The sequence below is a fragment of the Populus trichocarpa genome, chromosome 4 (genome assembly GCF_000002775.5).
Source record: "Populus trichocarpa isolate Nisqually-1 chromosome 4, P.trichocarpa_v4.1, whole genome shotgun sequence".
NCBI lineage: Eukaryota > Viridiplantae > Streptophyta > Magnoliopsida > Malpighiales > Salicaceae > Populus > Populus trichocarpa.
This window is the reverse complement of record NC_037288.2, coordinates 19427746-19442368: the sequence shown is the minus strand read 5'-3', so window position 1 is coordinate 19442368 and position 14623 is coordinate 19427746. Positions and strand designations below refer to the sequence as shown.

The following is a 14623-nucleotide window of genomic DNA, read 5'->3' as shown; positions in this document are numbered from 1 at the left end:
AAACTTTCAAAACCTGGAAAAAACAACTCATCACCACTAGGAACCGCAAACAGATATAGACAAAAGAAGGGCCAAAAACATTTGGCCGACTCAAATCCAAGCAACAAATTCTCTTGTTCTGTGCACTCCTTGTTTTGCCAGGTGATCTGCCATATAATTAGACTCATGACGAAAATAGGTGAAAGTGATTGAGTCAAAGCATAGAGCCAATCTCTTGGCTAAAGAGAAAAGCTTATAATGTAGCAAAGGTTTATTTTCTGGATTATTCATCCAATTAATGACATTATCAGAGTTAGATTCAATAATAATAGAGGCTGAGATCTCAATAGCTTTGACAAGATCTCAATAGCTTTGACAACAACTCGTGGCTCGACTTCATTGGATTTTAAAATTCAAACCGACAACAACAAGATACCAAGAAGAATTCCATAATGATTTCATAAAACACCACCCATACCTAAGGAACCAGGCTTTCCCAGTGAAGATCCATCCACATTCCATTTGAAGCTATTAGCTTTAGGGAGAGACCACATGACAACCAAACTAGGTTTTTGGAGATTAGTCTATATAAGTAGCCCTTTTGCTGATTTTAATATATTTGATGCCGGAAAATAAGAATCTATAGCCTTCAGCCATAAGCAGAGTCTAGTAATAATAAGGAAGAATAGCGTGTCATAGTCCGGGGTTTTCTACTTGAAGATCACATCATTATTGAGAAGCCAAATGCCCTTTTTTTTGGAACTTGTCATTGACTAAAGAATCCTACTGAGAAAAAAGGGTCGAGAAGCTATTTAGGCAGCACCACGTTGACCCCCACCAACTTTAATCTCATCTCTAGAGAATGGAATTTCTAGAGCAGCCAAGGAGGAAGACTAAAGCTTTAGAAAATCTAAATTACAACAAGAGGCTTTAGGTCTACCATCATGAGAATAGAGCTTACTAAATAAATTGAACATGACTTTCTTCACATCAGAAGGTTTTGTCAGAGTCGTTCCATCAACATCTAAGGAGAAAATCTGATTCTTTTTTTGTCTTGTCGTGGTAGAGAGATGAAAAAAATAAGTATTTCTGTCTCCAAACTTACACCACTGAACTCTTGATTTCTGATGGCAGGCAGACTCTTACACTCTGTATAAATTTCTAAGACTAAAGGCAATGGTATTGTTTCTATTTAATTCATCCACTCATAAGTCTCTGCATTTTTATTTTTTTTTGGAATATAGGGAATCCACTTCAAGTTCTAGAGCTTTGATTTCACTATTAGTGTTACCCACCACATTTTTACCTCACTGCATGCAACTCTCTTTCAATAACCTCAATGTCGAAGCCACATTATTTTTACCAAAGTTAGTAATCAAAGCTGCATTCTAGAAGACCTGTAGCACCTTCCTGAAATCAAATAAGAGCCACCAATAATTCATGAACCGGAAAGGCTTTGGACCCAGTTCGTAGAGTCTAATAACAGATGAATCGGTCTGTGATCTAAAGAATACTTTGGAAGCCCATACAGAGTAAAAGATGGGAAAAGCTTAAGCCAATCAGTCAACATAAATATTCTATCAATATGGTTTGTTGCATTACCTCTAGACCAAGTAAACTTCTTCCTGTTTAATGGCAGTTCAACAAGCTCGCAATAGTCAATGCAATTCTTAAAGTTTGTCATGGAAGATGAGATTCGAAAGCCACCTTTTCTATCCAAGGGGAATATAGTTTCATTGAAGTCACTTGTAAGACACTATGGTTTGCCAACAATGTCTTTAAAATTGACAAGATAGTCCCATAACTCCTTCAACAACCCATCATTTGGAGTATAAACAAAAGACACTAAGCAATCCAAATTTGAACAAGAAAACACAGCCTCAAAATGTAAAATATGCCCATTTATAGCAACTGAACAACTAGAAGCACAAAAAAAGGCTGGATTTCATATGCATAAAATACCCCTAGAAAGACCTAAGGAAGGCATTGCATACTAGTCTCTAGAATATCTACCCCAAGTCGAATTAATGATACAGTTATTAATATTGTCCACTTTCATTTCCAACACACCCAAGACATCCAGACTAAGCTTTCTAACAAGATTTCTCACACATTTGTTTTTATTTCTGCCCCCTAAACCACACGCATTCCAAATAATCATACGACCCATAGAAAGGATTAAAAACCACACCTTAAAAGAACCAAGAGAAGTAAGTCACCGCTTCTTCCTACTAATCCACTACTCCATATCATTTTCAATAAATCCATGCAGTGTCTATGTCATAAGTTGGGTTCCATCATGAATTTGCAAGATAGCTTTTCCCATATCCCAGCAAGTAATTGCTTCATCTATGGGGTCAGTATGTAATGGCTCACATGCTTGATCATCAATCCTTGGAAAAAATCTAATGTGTGAACTGCTTGCCTCGTCTTCACTAGCTAGTTCCTTTCTAGATCGAATAATAACATTTCTATTCATAATTACATTATCAGAAACTAAATTATCAATAACCCCTATCTCAGCTTGCTTAGAGCCTTAACCTTTTTACTTTATGTGGTTTCCTTTTCTTAAGAGAGGATGCTTTGCGTGTAAATATCTTAACTTTCTTTCTTTGAGTTTTCCTGTTTTTCAATTCCAAATCATACAACTTACTCAGATCAATAATGGGGGTAATGAAATTTACAAATGATGGCGCAATGTTTAAGTTAAAACTTGTTAATCGGCCTATACTAGAAGTCTTCTTTCAGCCCATCTTCTTTAACTCTTCACTATTAGAGCTTTTTTTTTCCCAGCTCATCTCCCTCAATAAAGGAAGCGGCTTGTGACACGTCCACGTCTATACAAGCAGTTATAGCCACCTCATCATAATCATATAGCATAAGAGCCAAGTGGTTACCAGTGTTGTACATATGCTTATCAGATAAAGCTAAATGCCTGTATAATTCTGTAATTTCTAGAAAAAAGTACAAAAATGGTATGGCTGGCCTGAAGCATTTAATGTCAAGCTGATTTTAGCTGCCCAAAGCACAATTAAAATCGAATTCAAACTCAACTTTTTGTCTTGTAGCCCTGGTGGTTAATGTTGCAAAATCAGTTTTCTGATCACCTTCCTCTTCTTCTTCATCAAAGGTCAATTCTAAATACAACGAGACATCCATAAAGTGTTTGACTATTGTGATGGAAGGAATGAACTCACCCTTTATCTCTTTCAACGTGACCTTAATTTGTATTTCATCAAGCTTAAGGATAAGTTGGTTATGCAAATGTTCCAACTTTATAGTGCTAATAAAGACCCTTATACTAGATATAGATCCCTGGCTAACACATGTTGTGTCATAGCCAACAATATTGCCAAAGCTCTCTGAAAGAATATCGAAGCAGTTTTTGTTTCATCCTTCCATTGGTAAACCAAAGATGGTTATCTAAGCCTATCATATGCTCTAATCCTTTCTTCCCACTGTAGAGAAGCACAAAAGAACAATGACATTGAGGTTAACTTGGTCTAGCAGGCATGGCTCCAAGTGCAATAACACATCATTGGAACAGAGCGCACACTGCTCAAAATATCGCAATATCATTATTCTTCTCTAGGTTAGGCTCGATTCCCTTGTTACTTACTAGAAAACCCAAAAATTTTCCTCATTTGATGGCAAAGACTTATTTGGAATGATTAAGTTTCATCTTATTATGGTCAAGCAGAGGAAATGACTTCTTTTTGGTCTAGTTAATGTTTCTCAAAAGTCTTGCTTTCACTAACATGTCATCAACATATCCTTTTATAATCCTCCCAAGTTGGTTCTTAAATACATTTTTTTTACCATCCACTAATAAGTGGCCCTTGCATTCTTAAGCCTAAAAGGCATAACTTTATAACAAAATGTTTCCCCTTCAATTATGGAGCATGGTAATTTGGTGATAGCTAGAGTTGGCATCCAAGAAGCTGAGGTATTCAAAACTCGCAGTGGAGTTAACCAATCAGTCAATCTTAGAGAGAGGATGGTTATCTTCTGGGAAAGCTTTGTTTAAATCTGGAAAGTCCACAAACATTTACCAGTTGTCTGTCTAAACAAGTACTAGGTGATGATTTTATAGGTGGAAGGTATTGAACAAATTCCTTACCTTTGATGGTCGTGAAGACTTATATGAGGGTGGCATTCACTGGAATAGTGTGTATTTTATGGCAGCTCATGTGTTTCCTAATCGATCTTTTCTGGTTTTTTTCTAAGGTTGTTGTCCCTTTTAGAAAAGCGATCCCACTTAAAAGACCTTTCTACATAATTTTTCTTAGGGAAACAGGGAGGTCCATGGCACAACACACTTGCCTCTTCCATTTGTACATGGTTCTGGCTTGCTTTACTTTTAACAGGCTTTTGAACATAAAACTCCTTCCACGAAGCTTTTCATTTTACTCCACTTATCAAGGTATTAGAAGCCATTAGCTTAATTAGTGGAGTGAGAACTTGCATGCAGAGCATGGGTATTAGCATGGGTATTTATAGATGAGTTATACGTCGTTTAAGTTTTGTTTCTCAACAACTTATCATTGATCTTTGACCAGTCAAACACTGGCATTTGACAATTGCATGCAGAAACCCTAATAGACCTTCACTAGTTAAATTTACATTTTGGCCCAAACAGAGCACACACTCATTATAAGCAATGGTGAGAACCCGGGAGCCTGATGATGACTAAGTTGAGGCAAAAAAGAGTTCAACAAGTACTTTAATGTCTCTCTATTGGCCAGAGGTGGATAGAGAAGAAACGTATAAATATCATAATTGCCTAACTATAAGAACTTCTAGAGTTTTCAATTCCATCGTGCGCGTCTTCATCTTGTACTCTTCATTCTTCAACTCCATGATGTAATTCATAAATGGCTATATCGAATGTTGCTTATTATGTAGTTTTAATTTTTCTTTTATGTTTGATATAGTCCTTGATGGATCTCCTTTCATAATTAGCAAAATATTATATCAAATAAGATTTCAGCTAGAAGAATATATTCTTAGGTTACTGCAGTGATCAAGTTAAACGAAATCACTTAATAAATTGAAAGAAAACTTTAGTACATTTTTCAGTTCTCAATCCCGATGCATGCCTTCATGGAAAATAAATAAATAAACACAGATATTTATGCTTGCAGTGGTAAAAGTTAATTTGATATTGAGTCGGAAAAAATGAAAAAGAAAAAACAATTGAAGTCCATTAACCTCCAAAAAAGAATGAAGAGGTTCTCTTCAGGAGTTGAAGAATTGAAAAATCTAGAAGTTCTTGATGATTGAGTAACTAATTAAGATCACATTGCTTCTTAATCCTCGTGATTAAACAGCATTTTTTTGGCCAATTAAGAGGCGTAAAGTATCTTGCCTCCATTTAGTCATCGTCACTGTTGTTAGTCTCTGCTTGGTTATTTAATTAATTAATTATATTGCTCCAAAAATATAGATTTAACTAGTGAAGGCACGTTAGAGTTTCATCATATATACAATCGTCAAAGTCCAATGTTCGCTTGATAAATACCCATGCTCTGCATGCAAGCTCTCCCGCCTTACCCAACAAACAATACCCAAGAAGGAAAAAAGAAAAGGAAAGAATTCAAGGTAGCAAGCCAAAGCAGAACCATGATGAAAGTTGCTAATTTGATAGCGGTTTTTATTCTCTTGGCTCTGGCTTCCTCATTTGTCACTGCCTATGACCCCAGCCCCCTCCAAGACTTCTGCGTAGCAATAGATGATGCTAATTCTGCTGGTACATTCAAGATTGTGATATTTCGGAATCACGAACTATTATATGTATTTCATTTTGAATTCGCATTCCAACTGATTACATTTTGCTTGTGTCTGCAGTTCTTGTTAATGGAAAATTGTGTAAGAATCCAAGCCTCGCCACTCCTGATGATTTCTCGTACTCGGGGCTTGATGTTCCTGGAAACACATCAAATCAACTTGGAGCACGTGTTAATATCATTACAGCCGATCTAATGCCTGGGCTTAACACTCTTGGCGTATCTTTAGCACGGATAGACTTGGCGCCAAACGGTGGCCTAAACCCTCCACATTATCACCCCAGAGGATCGGAGGTTCTGCTGGTTTTGGAAGGCACTCTTTATGCTGGCTTTGTAACCTCAAATCCTGATCATCGTCTCTTTACCAAAATCCTAAAACCAGGAGATCTCTTTGTATTCCCATTCGGCCTCATTCATTTTCAATTGAATATTGGAAAGACTCCTGCCGTTGCTATTGCTGCATTAACAAGCCAAAATCCAGGAGTAAACACAGTAGCAAATGCAATCTTTGGAGCCAGTTGGCCTCTTTATCCTGAAGTTCTCACCACAGCATTCCATTTGGATGAAAAACTTGTGGAGGATCTCCAGAGTCAAGAATGGGTGAACCCTACATGAATACTTTCTAAATTTCCCATATTCGCATAGTTGATGTGCGATAATAAAGAAGTGCTCTATGCCTTCCCCTTTTAGAGTCTATGTGTTTTTTTGGAACGTTCTCCACCTGTTTTGTTAAGCTAATAATTTCTCTGTCAGGTGTCATGTTGCTGGAGGGTTTATGCTCTTCAGTTGAGGTTTCCCTTTTGGATTATCCACGTCCGTTCTGTATTTTGAATAACTTAAGATGGCAAGCTGCCAACTTCTTTTCATCATGTACCAAGTTTATGTCCTGTTTGATTGTATCAAAAGTTTTTTAATCTACGTACGTACCTTGACTTACCAAAAAAAGAAAAGGTATCAAAAGTTTTTTCCCAAAGTAATCAAGAGTCAAAATCTAGACCAATATTGGAAATGATTTCATGGTGGCTGAGATATTGGATGCTCGCTAATTTGGTGCTTTAGCTAGTAATATTTCATGGTATGTATCATCCGAAGGCAGACTAACATTGGCTGTCGAGGATGAGTCGTCCATTCTCCACGGGGATTTTTCTTCATTGGACTCGATACTGTTAAGGAGTTTGTACTCCGGCTACTGAAATAACCTCAATATCTGCTATTCCATGATGACATTTTCATGGACGACTTGTGCAAATATATTTATATGGAGAGAAATAAGAAAGTTCACCGTTTTCATCGTTGGCCTCCTACAAGATGAGTGTGCAAGGCAAAGACGTGCTACAGAAATCATGATTTTTTTTTTAATAACTAAAGTATTGCATTAAAACGCCAAATTAAAGATGGCGGGAAGGACAAGATAAAAATCTGCACAACACTCAAGTTTAGCAAATTAAACAAACGAAAAAGGAAAAAGACCAAGAAAACCACAAAACAGAGCAACAACCACAGGATGCAGCTTTGCCTCCACGCAAACAAAACTGCCAAGCTAAACTACCAAGCTAAAAATCCAAGGGAAACTCCCATAAAACCAAAAAACTATCTCGATTCTGATTTAAATTATTACTAAATCTTTCCATCTATCCTCGACTTTTCCATATTAAAAGAGATCTTCAGACCAAGCTACTAACATCATGAAACACCAGCTCCTCCTAGACCAACTCTGATATGCCAAGAATAAAATGGAAGAGAATGAATGGTATGGTGAAGAACCAGACCACTCCTTACCACCTGCTACAACCAGCCATTGCCTCTCTAGAATTCAAAACTTTCAAAACCTGGAAAAAACAACTCATCACCACTAGGAACCGCAAACAGATATAGACAAAAGAAGGGCCAAAAACATTTGGCCGACTCAAATCCAAGCAACAAATTCTCTTGTTCTGTGCACTCCTTGTTTTGCCAGGTGATCTGCCATATAATTAGACTCATGACGAAAATAGGTGAAAGTGATTGAGTCAAAGCATAGAGCCAATCTCTTGGCTAAAGAGAAAAGCTTATAATGTAGCAAAGGTTTATTTTCTGGATTATTCATCCAATTAATGACATTATCAGAGTTAGATTCAATAATAATAGAGGCTGAGATCTCAATAGCTTTGACAAGATCTCAATAGCTTTGACAACAACTCGTGGCTCGACTTCATTGGATTTTAAAATTCAAACCGACAACAACAAGATACCAAGAAGAATTCCATAATGATTTCATAAAACACCACCCATACCTAAGGAACCAGGCTTTCCCAGTGAAGATCCATCCACATTCCATTTGAAGCTATTAGCTTTAGGGAGAGACCACATGACAACCAAACTAGGTTTTTGGAGATTAGTCTATATAAGTAGCCCTTTTGCTGATTTTAATATATTTGATGCCGGAAAATAAGAATCTATAGCCTTCAGCCATAAGCAGAGTCTAGTAATAATAAGGAAGAATAGCGTGTCATAGTCCGGGGTTTTCTACTTGAAGATCACATCATTATTGAGAAGCCAAATGCCCTTTTTTTTGGAACTTGTCATAGTTGAAGTTAAGGGAGAAGGAGTATTGGAAAATATTATGGAGGCTGTGATATATAATTAGCAGCACTCCCCTTCTGTAATATATATATAGATGTAGGGTTGTACATGATACTAACCATGTAGTCTAATACACATGATCAGAAACCTATATAAGGTAAATACAAGATAAATATATATACATAATAACATTCCATAATATGCCCCCTCAAGCTGAAGGAGGAGAATCCACATGAAGCTTGGACCGAAAATAAGTGAAGGACGCATGAGGAAGAGGTTTGGTAAGCACATCAGCAAGTTGATCCTGGGAGGAGATGAACCGAACTGCAATTTCCTTTTTAGCAACGCGATCACGAACAAAATGATAATCGACCTCAACATGCTTAGTGCGAGCATGAAAGATAGGATTAACAGACAAGTAGGTAGCACCCAAATTATCACACCAAAGGATAGTCATAGGATCAGAGGAAAAATGAAGATCTGACAGCAGAGCCCGAATCCACAAAATCTCAGCGGTACCATCCGCAAGAGCCTTATATTCCGCTTCAGTCGATGAACGAGCCACTGTGCGTTGTTTTCCAGATTTCCAAGAAATAGGGGTGCTGTCGAGATATACCAAGTAGCCACCGGTGGATTTTCTGTCATCAAGACTACCAGCCCAATCAGCATCTGTAAAACCATGTAAGGAAAGAGAGGACCCCCGAGTGATGTGTAGACCATAAGATGTCGTTCCTTGAAGGTACCGGACAATTCTTTTAACAAGAGACCAATGACCATCGGTAGGCGAGTGCATAAACTGACAGACTTTATTTACAGCATAACATATATCCGGGCGAGTAAAAGTGAGATACTGCAAAGCACCAACAATCTGTCGATAACGGGTAGGATCAGAGTATAGAATATCTGAGGTTTGCAATAGCTTAGATGAGGATGAAGCAGGCGTGTCAGCAGCTTTACACAAAGACATACCGGCTCGCCTAATGATATCGAGAGTATATTTATGCTGGGAGAGCATAAGTCCCATGGCAGTTTTGGTGACTTCAATCCCCAAGAAATAATGCACAGAGCCTAAATCCCTGATTTTGAATTCGGAATTCAGTAAGATAATCAAGTGGCATAACAGAGTTGAATTGTTCCCAGTAAGCAGAATGTCATCCACATACACAAGCAAGTAAATGAGATCATGGCCATCAGAGTAAATAAACAGAGAGGTGTCAGCAGTAGAGGCACGAAAACCAAGAGAAATGAGATAATCACTGAGTCTGGTATACCATGCCCGGGGAGCCTGTTTTAAACCATAGATAGATTTATGCAGGTGACAAACATGAGATGACAGAGTAGGGTGAGAAAAACCAGGTGGTTGCTCCATATACACCTCTTCTTGAAGAATCCCATTCAAGAACGCATTGTGAACATCAAGCTGATGAATAAACCACCCACGGGTCACAGCAATAGTAAGTACTAACCTCACAGTCGCAGGCTTAACAACTGGACTGAAAGTCTCAAGGTAGTCTATTCCTTCTTGTTGAGTGAACCCTCTAGCCACAAGACGGGCTTTATACCTGTCAATACTACCATCCGCTCGCCGCTTGATTTTATAAACCCAGCGACTGCCAACAACATTCATAGAGGAACAATAAGGAACTAGAGTCCACGTACCATTTGATTGCAAAGCCCGAAGCTCATCTTGCATAGCTTGCTGCCATGCCGAATGTTGAGAGGCGTCTTTGAACGTGAGAGGTTCATGTTCAGGAGAAGAAGAACTCACGGTAGCAGGGGACTGAACAGGACATATATTAGCAGATGACGGAGATACACTAAGATGCGCCTGTTTGGGCCGGCGAGGACGAAGTGTCATGTGGTGGCTGCGAGAGGAGTCAGCTGGCAAAGTTGAGGAACTATGAGAAACCTGCTGAAGATCAAAATTAGATAAATCAACTACCAGAGGCAGGGCAGGAGGAGAGCCAGAGGAAGAGCTCGATGTGGGACTGCCAGGAGGCCGAGAGGAAACCACAATAGGAGAGGAGGCCGCTGACAATGGGATCACCGTACCTGGAGAAACAGACACCATACTTGGAGAGTGATCAGTAGTAGAGTAAGGTGGAGATGAAGTAGAGGGACTGTTACTCACGGGACAAGGTGGAGGAGAGGAGGCAACAGCCCTGTGAGCAGGCGTTGGAGAAGGTGGCAGAAATAGGGTAGATGGAGAAGGCATGGGAGTAGGAAAAACGGTGAAGGCGGGGAGGGCTGTTTGTAGAGATGGAGAAGGCAAGGCAGATGTCTGTTCAGAACATGCAAAAGGAAATGTATTTTCATGAAATTTAACATGCCGTGCAATATACATACGAGATGATGACAAATCAAAACAACGATAACCCAAATGAGAGGAACTATAGCCAAGAAAAACACATGGTGAAGAGCGAAAATCTAGTTTATGTCGGTTATAAGGACGAAGTAAAGGAAAACATAGACACCCAAAAATACGAAGAAAATTGTAATCAGGGGAAGATTTAAACAAACGTTCAAAAGGTGTACAACCATTTAGAACAGCAGTAGGCATACGATTTATGAGATAGACAGCTGTTTCAAAAGCATAACTCCAAAATTTTAACGGAGCCTTACACTGACCAAGAAGCGTAAGACCAGTTTCAACAATATGACGATGACGACGCTCAACAGTACCATTTTGTTCATGCGTGTGAGGACATATTAGACGGTGATGAATGCCAATGGTTTTAAAATATGTGTTTAACTTCCTATATTCACCACCCCAATCTGTTTGGACGGATTTAATTTTGGTGGTGAATTGTCATTCAACAAGAGCTTGAAATTGAAGAAAAATTTTAAACACATCAGACTTAGCGGCTAAAGGAAAAAACCAGATATACTTAGTATAAGCATCCACAAAAATCACAAAATACCGATAACCATCAGTAGATAACATAGGAGAAGGTCCCCAAACATCACTGAAAACAAGCTCAAGAGGAGCACAAGTTTTATGACCAGTAAGGCCTAACGACAGACGCGATGCTTTTCCTAAAGGACAAGATGAACAATTAAAATTAAAAACTCTTGAAGTACATGCAACTTTATTATTTGATACTAGAGACCCTAAAATACGAGAGCTAGGATGCCCAAGGCGACGATGCCAAACATCAGCAGTGGAGGACACAGACGTTGATAGGAAAGCTTGAGGTACGGACGTTGCAGAAGACTCGGATAAGACATATAGACCATCGCTACTCTGACCGGAAAGGAGCACCTCCTTGGTTATTAGATCCTTAACATAAAACACAGATGAATGAAATTCAAAAAATACATTATTCTCAATGCAAAATTTCTGAACAGACAATAGCGGTTTTTTAATATGTGGTACATGCAGAACATTTGATAGGATAAAAGTGCGTTTAGGAGTATAGAGTTTAGATTGAGCAATATGTGATATAACCAGTCCCTTACCATCACCGACATGTAATTGATCACTGCCAAGATATGGCTCTGAACTCGTCATACTAGCGAGGTCCGGTGTCACATGCTGATTAGCACCCGTATCAGGAAACCAACCTGCAGAGGAGAGCTGAGGATTCTGAAATGCCAAGTTAGCAGTAGCCTGCAAATGCTGTGAGGTAAATTGAGAACAGTATTTGGCTGAATGCCCAAAACCATAACACAATTGACATTTAACATTTCGAAAATTTTGGTTGGAGTTAGAAACTCCACGGGAATACTGCTGCCAACCAGTCCCAGACTCACGGGAACCATGATGAAAACTAGACCCAGACATCTGCTGCCAACCAGATCCAGAGGTGCCATGGTTACCACCACGGTAGCCTCTCCATCCACCTCGATGGCGCCCACGCCCACGATAGGAATGGCCAGAAGGACCACCAAAACTACCACGCTGAACTGAGAATACTGAAGCTGTGGAATGTGAAGGTGTGGGCAGCAGAGGTGCTGTCATAGGAGAGCCAAGAGTGGATTGAAGGGAGCTCTTATTTGTGTATGACGAGTTCAGAGGAAGGTATTGCTGCCATTGTTAGAGGAAAGCTGCAACCAATAGAAGGAATAGATGCAGACGCAAAAAATCCAGGAGGAGCCATTGAAAAACCTGACGCAGGTTGCATAAGTGAAGAATTGGCAGGGAGAACAGGGAATGCTGCAGCTGGCATGTTTGTTGTAAGAAGAGAGGAAGATTGAGCTGTAGTAGAATCCATGAGAAGAAGAGGGAGGCGCCGATGGAAGCTCTTTTGAATATAATGCTCTAATACCAAGTTGAAGTTAAGGGAGAAGGAGTATTGGAAAATATTATGGAGGCTGTGATATACAATTAGCAGCACTCCCCTTCTGTAATATATATATAGATGTAGGGTTGTACATGATACTAACCATGTAGTCTAATACACATGATCAGAAACCTATATAAGGTAAATACAAGATAAATATATATACATAATAACATTCCATAATAGTCATTGACTAAAGAATCCTACTGAGAAAAAAGGGTCGAGAAGCTATTTAGGCAGCACCACGTTGACCCCCACCAACTTTAATCTCATCTCTAGAGAATGGAATTTCTAGAGCAGCCAAGGAGGAAGACTAAAGCTTTAGAAAATCTAAATTACAACAAGAGGCTTTAGGTCTACCATCATGAGAATAGAGCTTACTAAATAAATTGAACATGACTTTCTTCACATCTGAAGGTTTTGTCAGAGTCGTTCCATCAACATCTAAGGAGAAAATCTGATTCTTTTTTTGTCTTGTCGTGGTAGAGAGATGAAAAAAATAAGTATTTCTGTCTCCAAACTTACACCACTGAACTCTTGATTTCTGATGGCAGGCAGACTCTTACACTCTGTATAAATTTCTAAGACTAAAGGCAATGGTATTGTTTCTATTTAATTCATCCACTCATAAGTCTCTGCATTTTTATTTTTTTTTGGAATATAGGGAATCCACTTCAAGTTCTAGAGCTTTGATTTCACTATTAGTGTTACCCACCACATTTTTACCTCACTGCATGCAACTCTCTTTCAATAACCTCAATGTCGAAGCCACATTATTTTTACCAAAGTTAGTAATCAAAGCTGCATTCTAGAAGACCTGTAGCACCTTCCTGAAATCAAATAAGAGCCACCAATAATTCATGAACCGGAAAGGCTTTGGACCCAGTTCGTAGAGTCTAATAACAGATGAATCGGTCTGTGATCTAAAGAATACTTTGGAAGCCCATACAGAGTAAAAGATGGGAAAAGCTTAAGCCAATCAGTCAACATAAATATTCTATCAATATGGTTTGTTGCATTACCTCTAGACCAAGTAAACTTCTTCCTGTTTAATGGCAGTTCAACAAGCTCGCAATAGTCAATGCAATTCTTAAAGTTTGTCATGGAAGATGAGATTCGAAAGCCACCTTTTCTATCCAAGGGGAATATAGTTTCATTGAAGTCACTTGTAAGACACTATGGTTTGCCAACAATGTCTTTAAAATTGACAAGATAGTCCCATAACTCCTTCAACAACCCATCATTTGGAGTATAAACAAAAGACACTAAGCAATCCAAATTTGAACAAGAAAACACAGCCTCAAAATGTAAAATATGCCCATTTATAGCAACTGAACAACTAGAAGCACAAAAAAAGGCTGGATTTCATATGCATAAAATACCCCTAGAAAGACCTAAGGAAGGCATTGCATACTAGTCTCTAGAATATCTACCCCAAGTCGAATTAATGATACAGTTATTAATATTGTCCACTTTCATTTCCAACACACCCAAGACATCCAGACTAAGCTTTCTAACAAGATTTCTCACACATTTGTTTTTATTTCTGCCCCCTAAACCACACGCATTCCAAATAATCATACGACCCATAGAAAGGATTAAAAACCACACCTTAAAAGAACCAAGAGAAGTAAGTCACCGCTTCTTCCTACTAATCCACTACTCCATATCATTTTCAATAAATCCATGCAGTGTCTATGTCATAAGTTGGGTTCCATCATGAATTTGCAAGATAGCTTTTCCCATATCCCAGCAAGTAATTGCTTCATCTATGGGGTCAGTATGTAATGGCTCACATGCTTGATCATCAATCCTTGGAAAAAATCTAATGTGTGAACTGCTTGCCTCGTCTTCACTAGCTAGTTCCTTTCTAGATCGAATAATAACATTTCTATTCATAATTACATTATCAGAAACTAAATTATCAATAACCCCTATCTCAGCTTGCTTAGAGCCTTAACCTTTTTACTTTATGTGGTTTCCTTTTCTTAAGAGAGGATGCTTTGCGTGTAA

The 14623-nt window shown here is 38.6% G+C and overlaps 2 protein-coding genes across 2 annotated transcripts in view; both read left to right on the top strand.

The window, feature by feature from the left end:
• LOC7453671 (germin-like protein subfamily 1 member 16) overlaps window positions 1–14623 on the top strand; it is a 79732-nt gene that overhangs the window by 52570 nt on the left and 12539 nt on the right. The window lies entirely within an intron of this gene.
• On the top strand, window positions 5500–6683 carry LOC127905154 (germin-like protein subfamily 1 member 16). Its single transcript, XM_052451828.1, has 2 exons — window positions 5500–5728; window positions 5827–6683. Exons 1-2 carry the CDS (start codon window positions 5503–5505, stop codon window positions 6378–6380), a joined length of 780 nt encoding a protein of 259 aa, XP_052307788.1. The 5' UTR covers window positions 5500–5502; the 3' UTR covers window positions 6381–6683.

Excerpts from the sequence above, each read along its gene's own strand:
- LOC127905154 (XM_052451828.1), top strand. The coding sequence starts at position 5,503 with ATGCTCTGCATGCAAGCTCTCCCGCCTTACCCAACAAACAATACCCAA. Across the intron at positions 5,729-5,826 it reads AGATGATGCTAATTCTGCTG|TTCTTGTTAATGGAAAATTG; the intron begins GTACATTCAAGA and ends TTGTGTCTGCAG.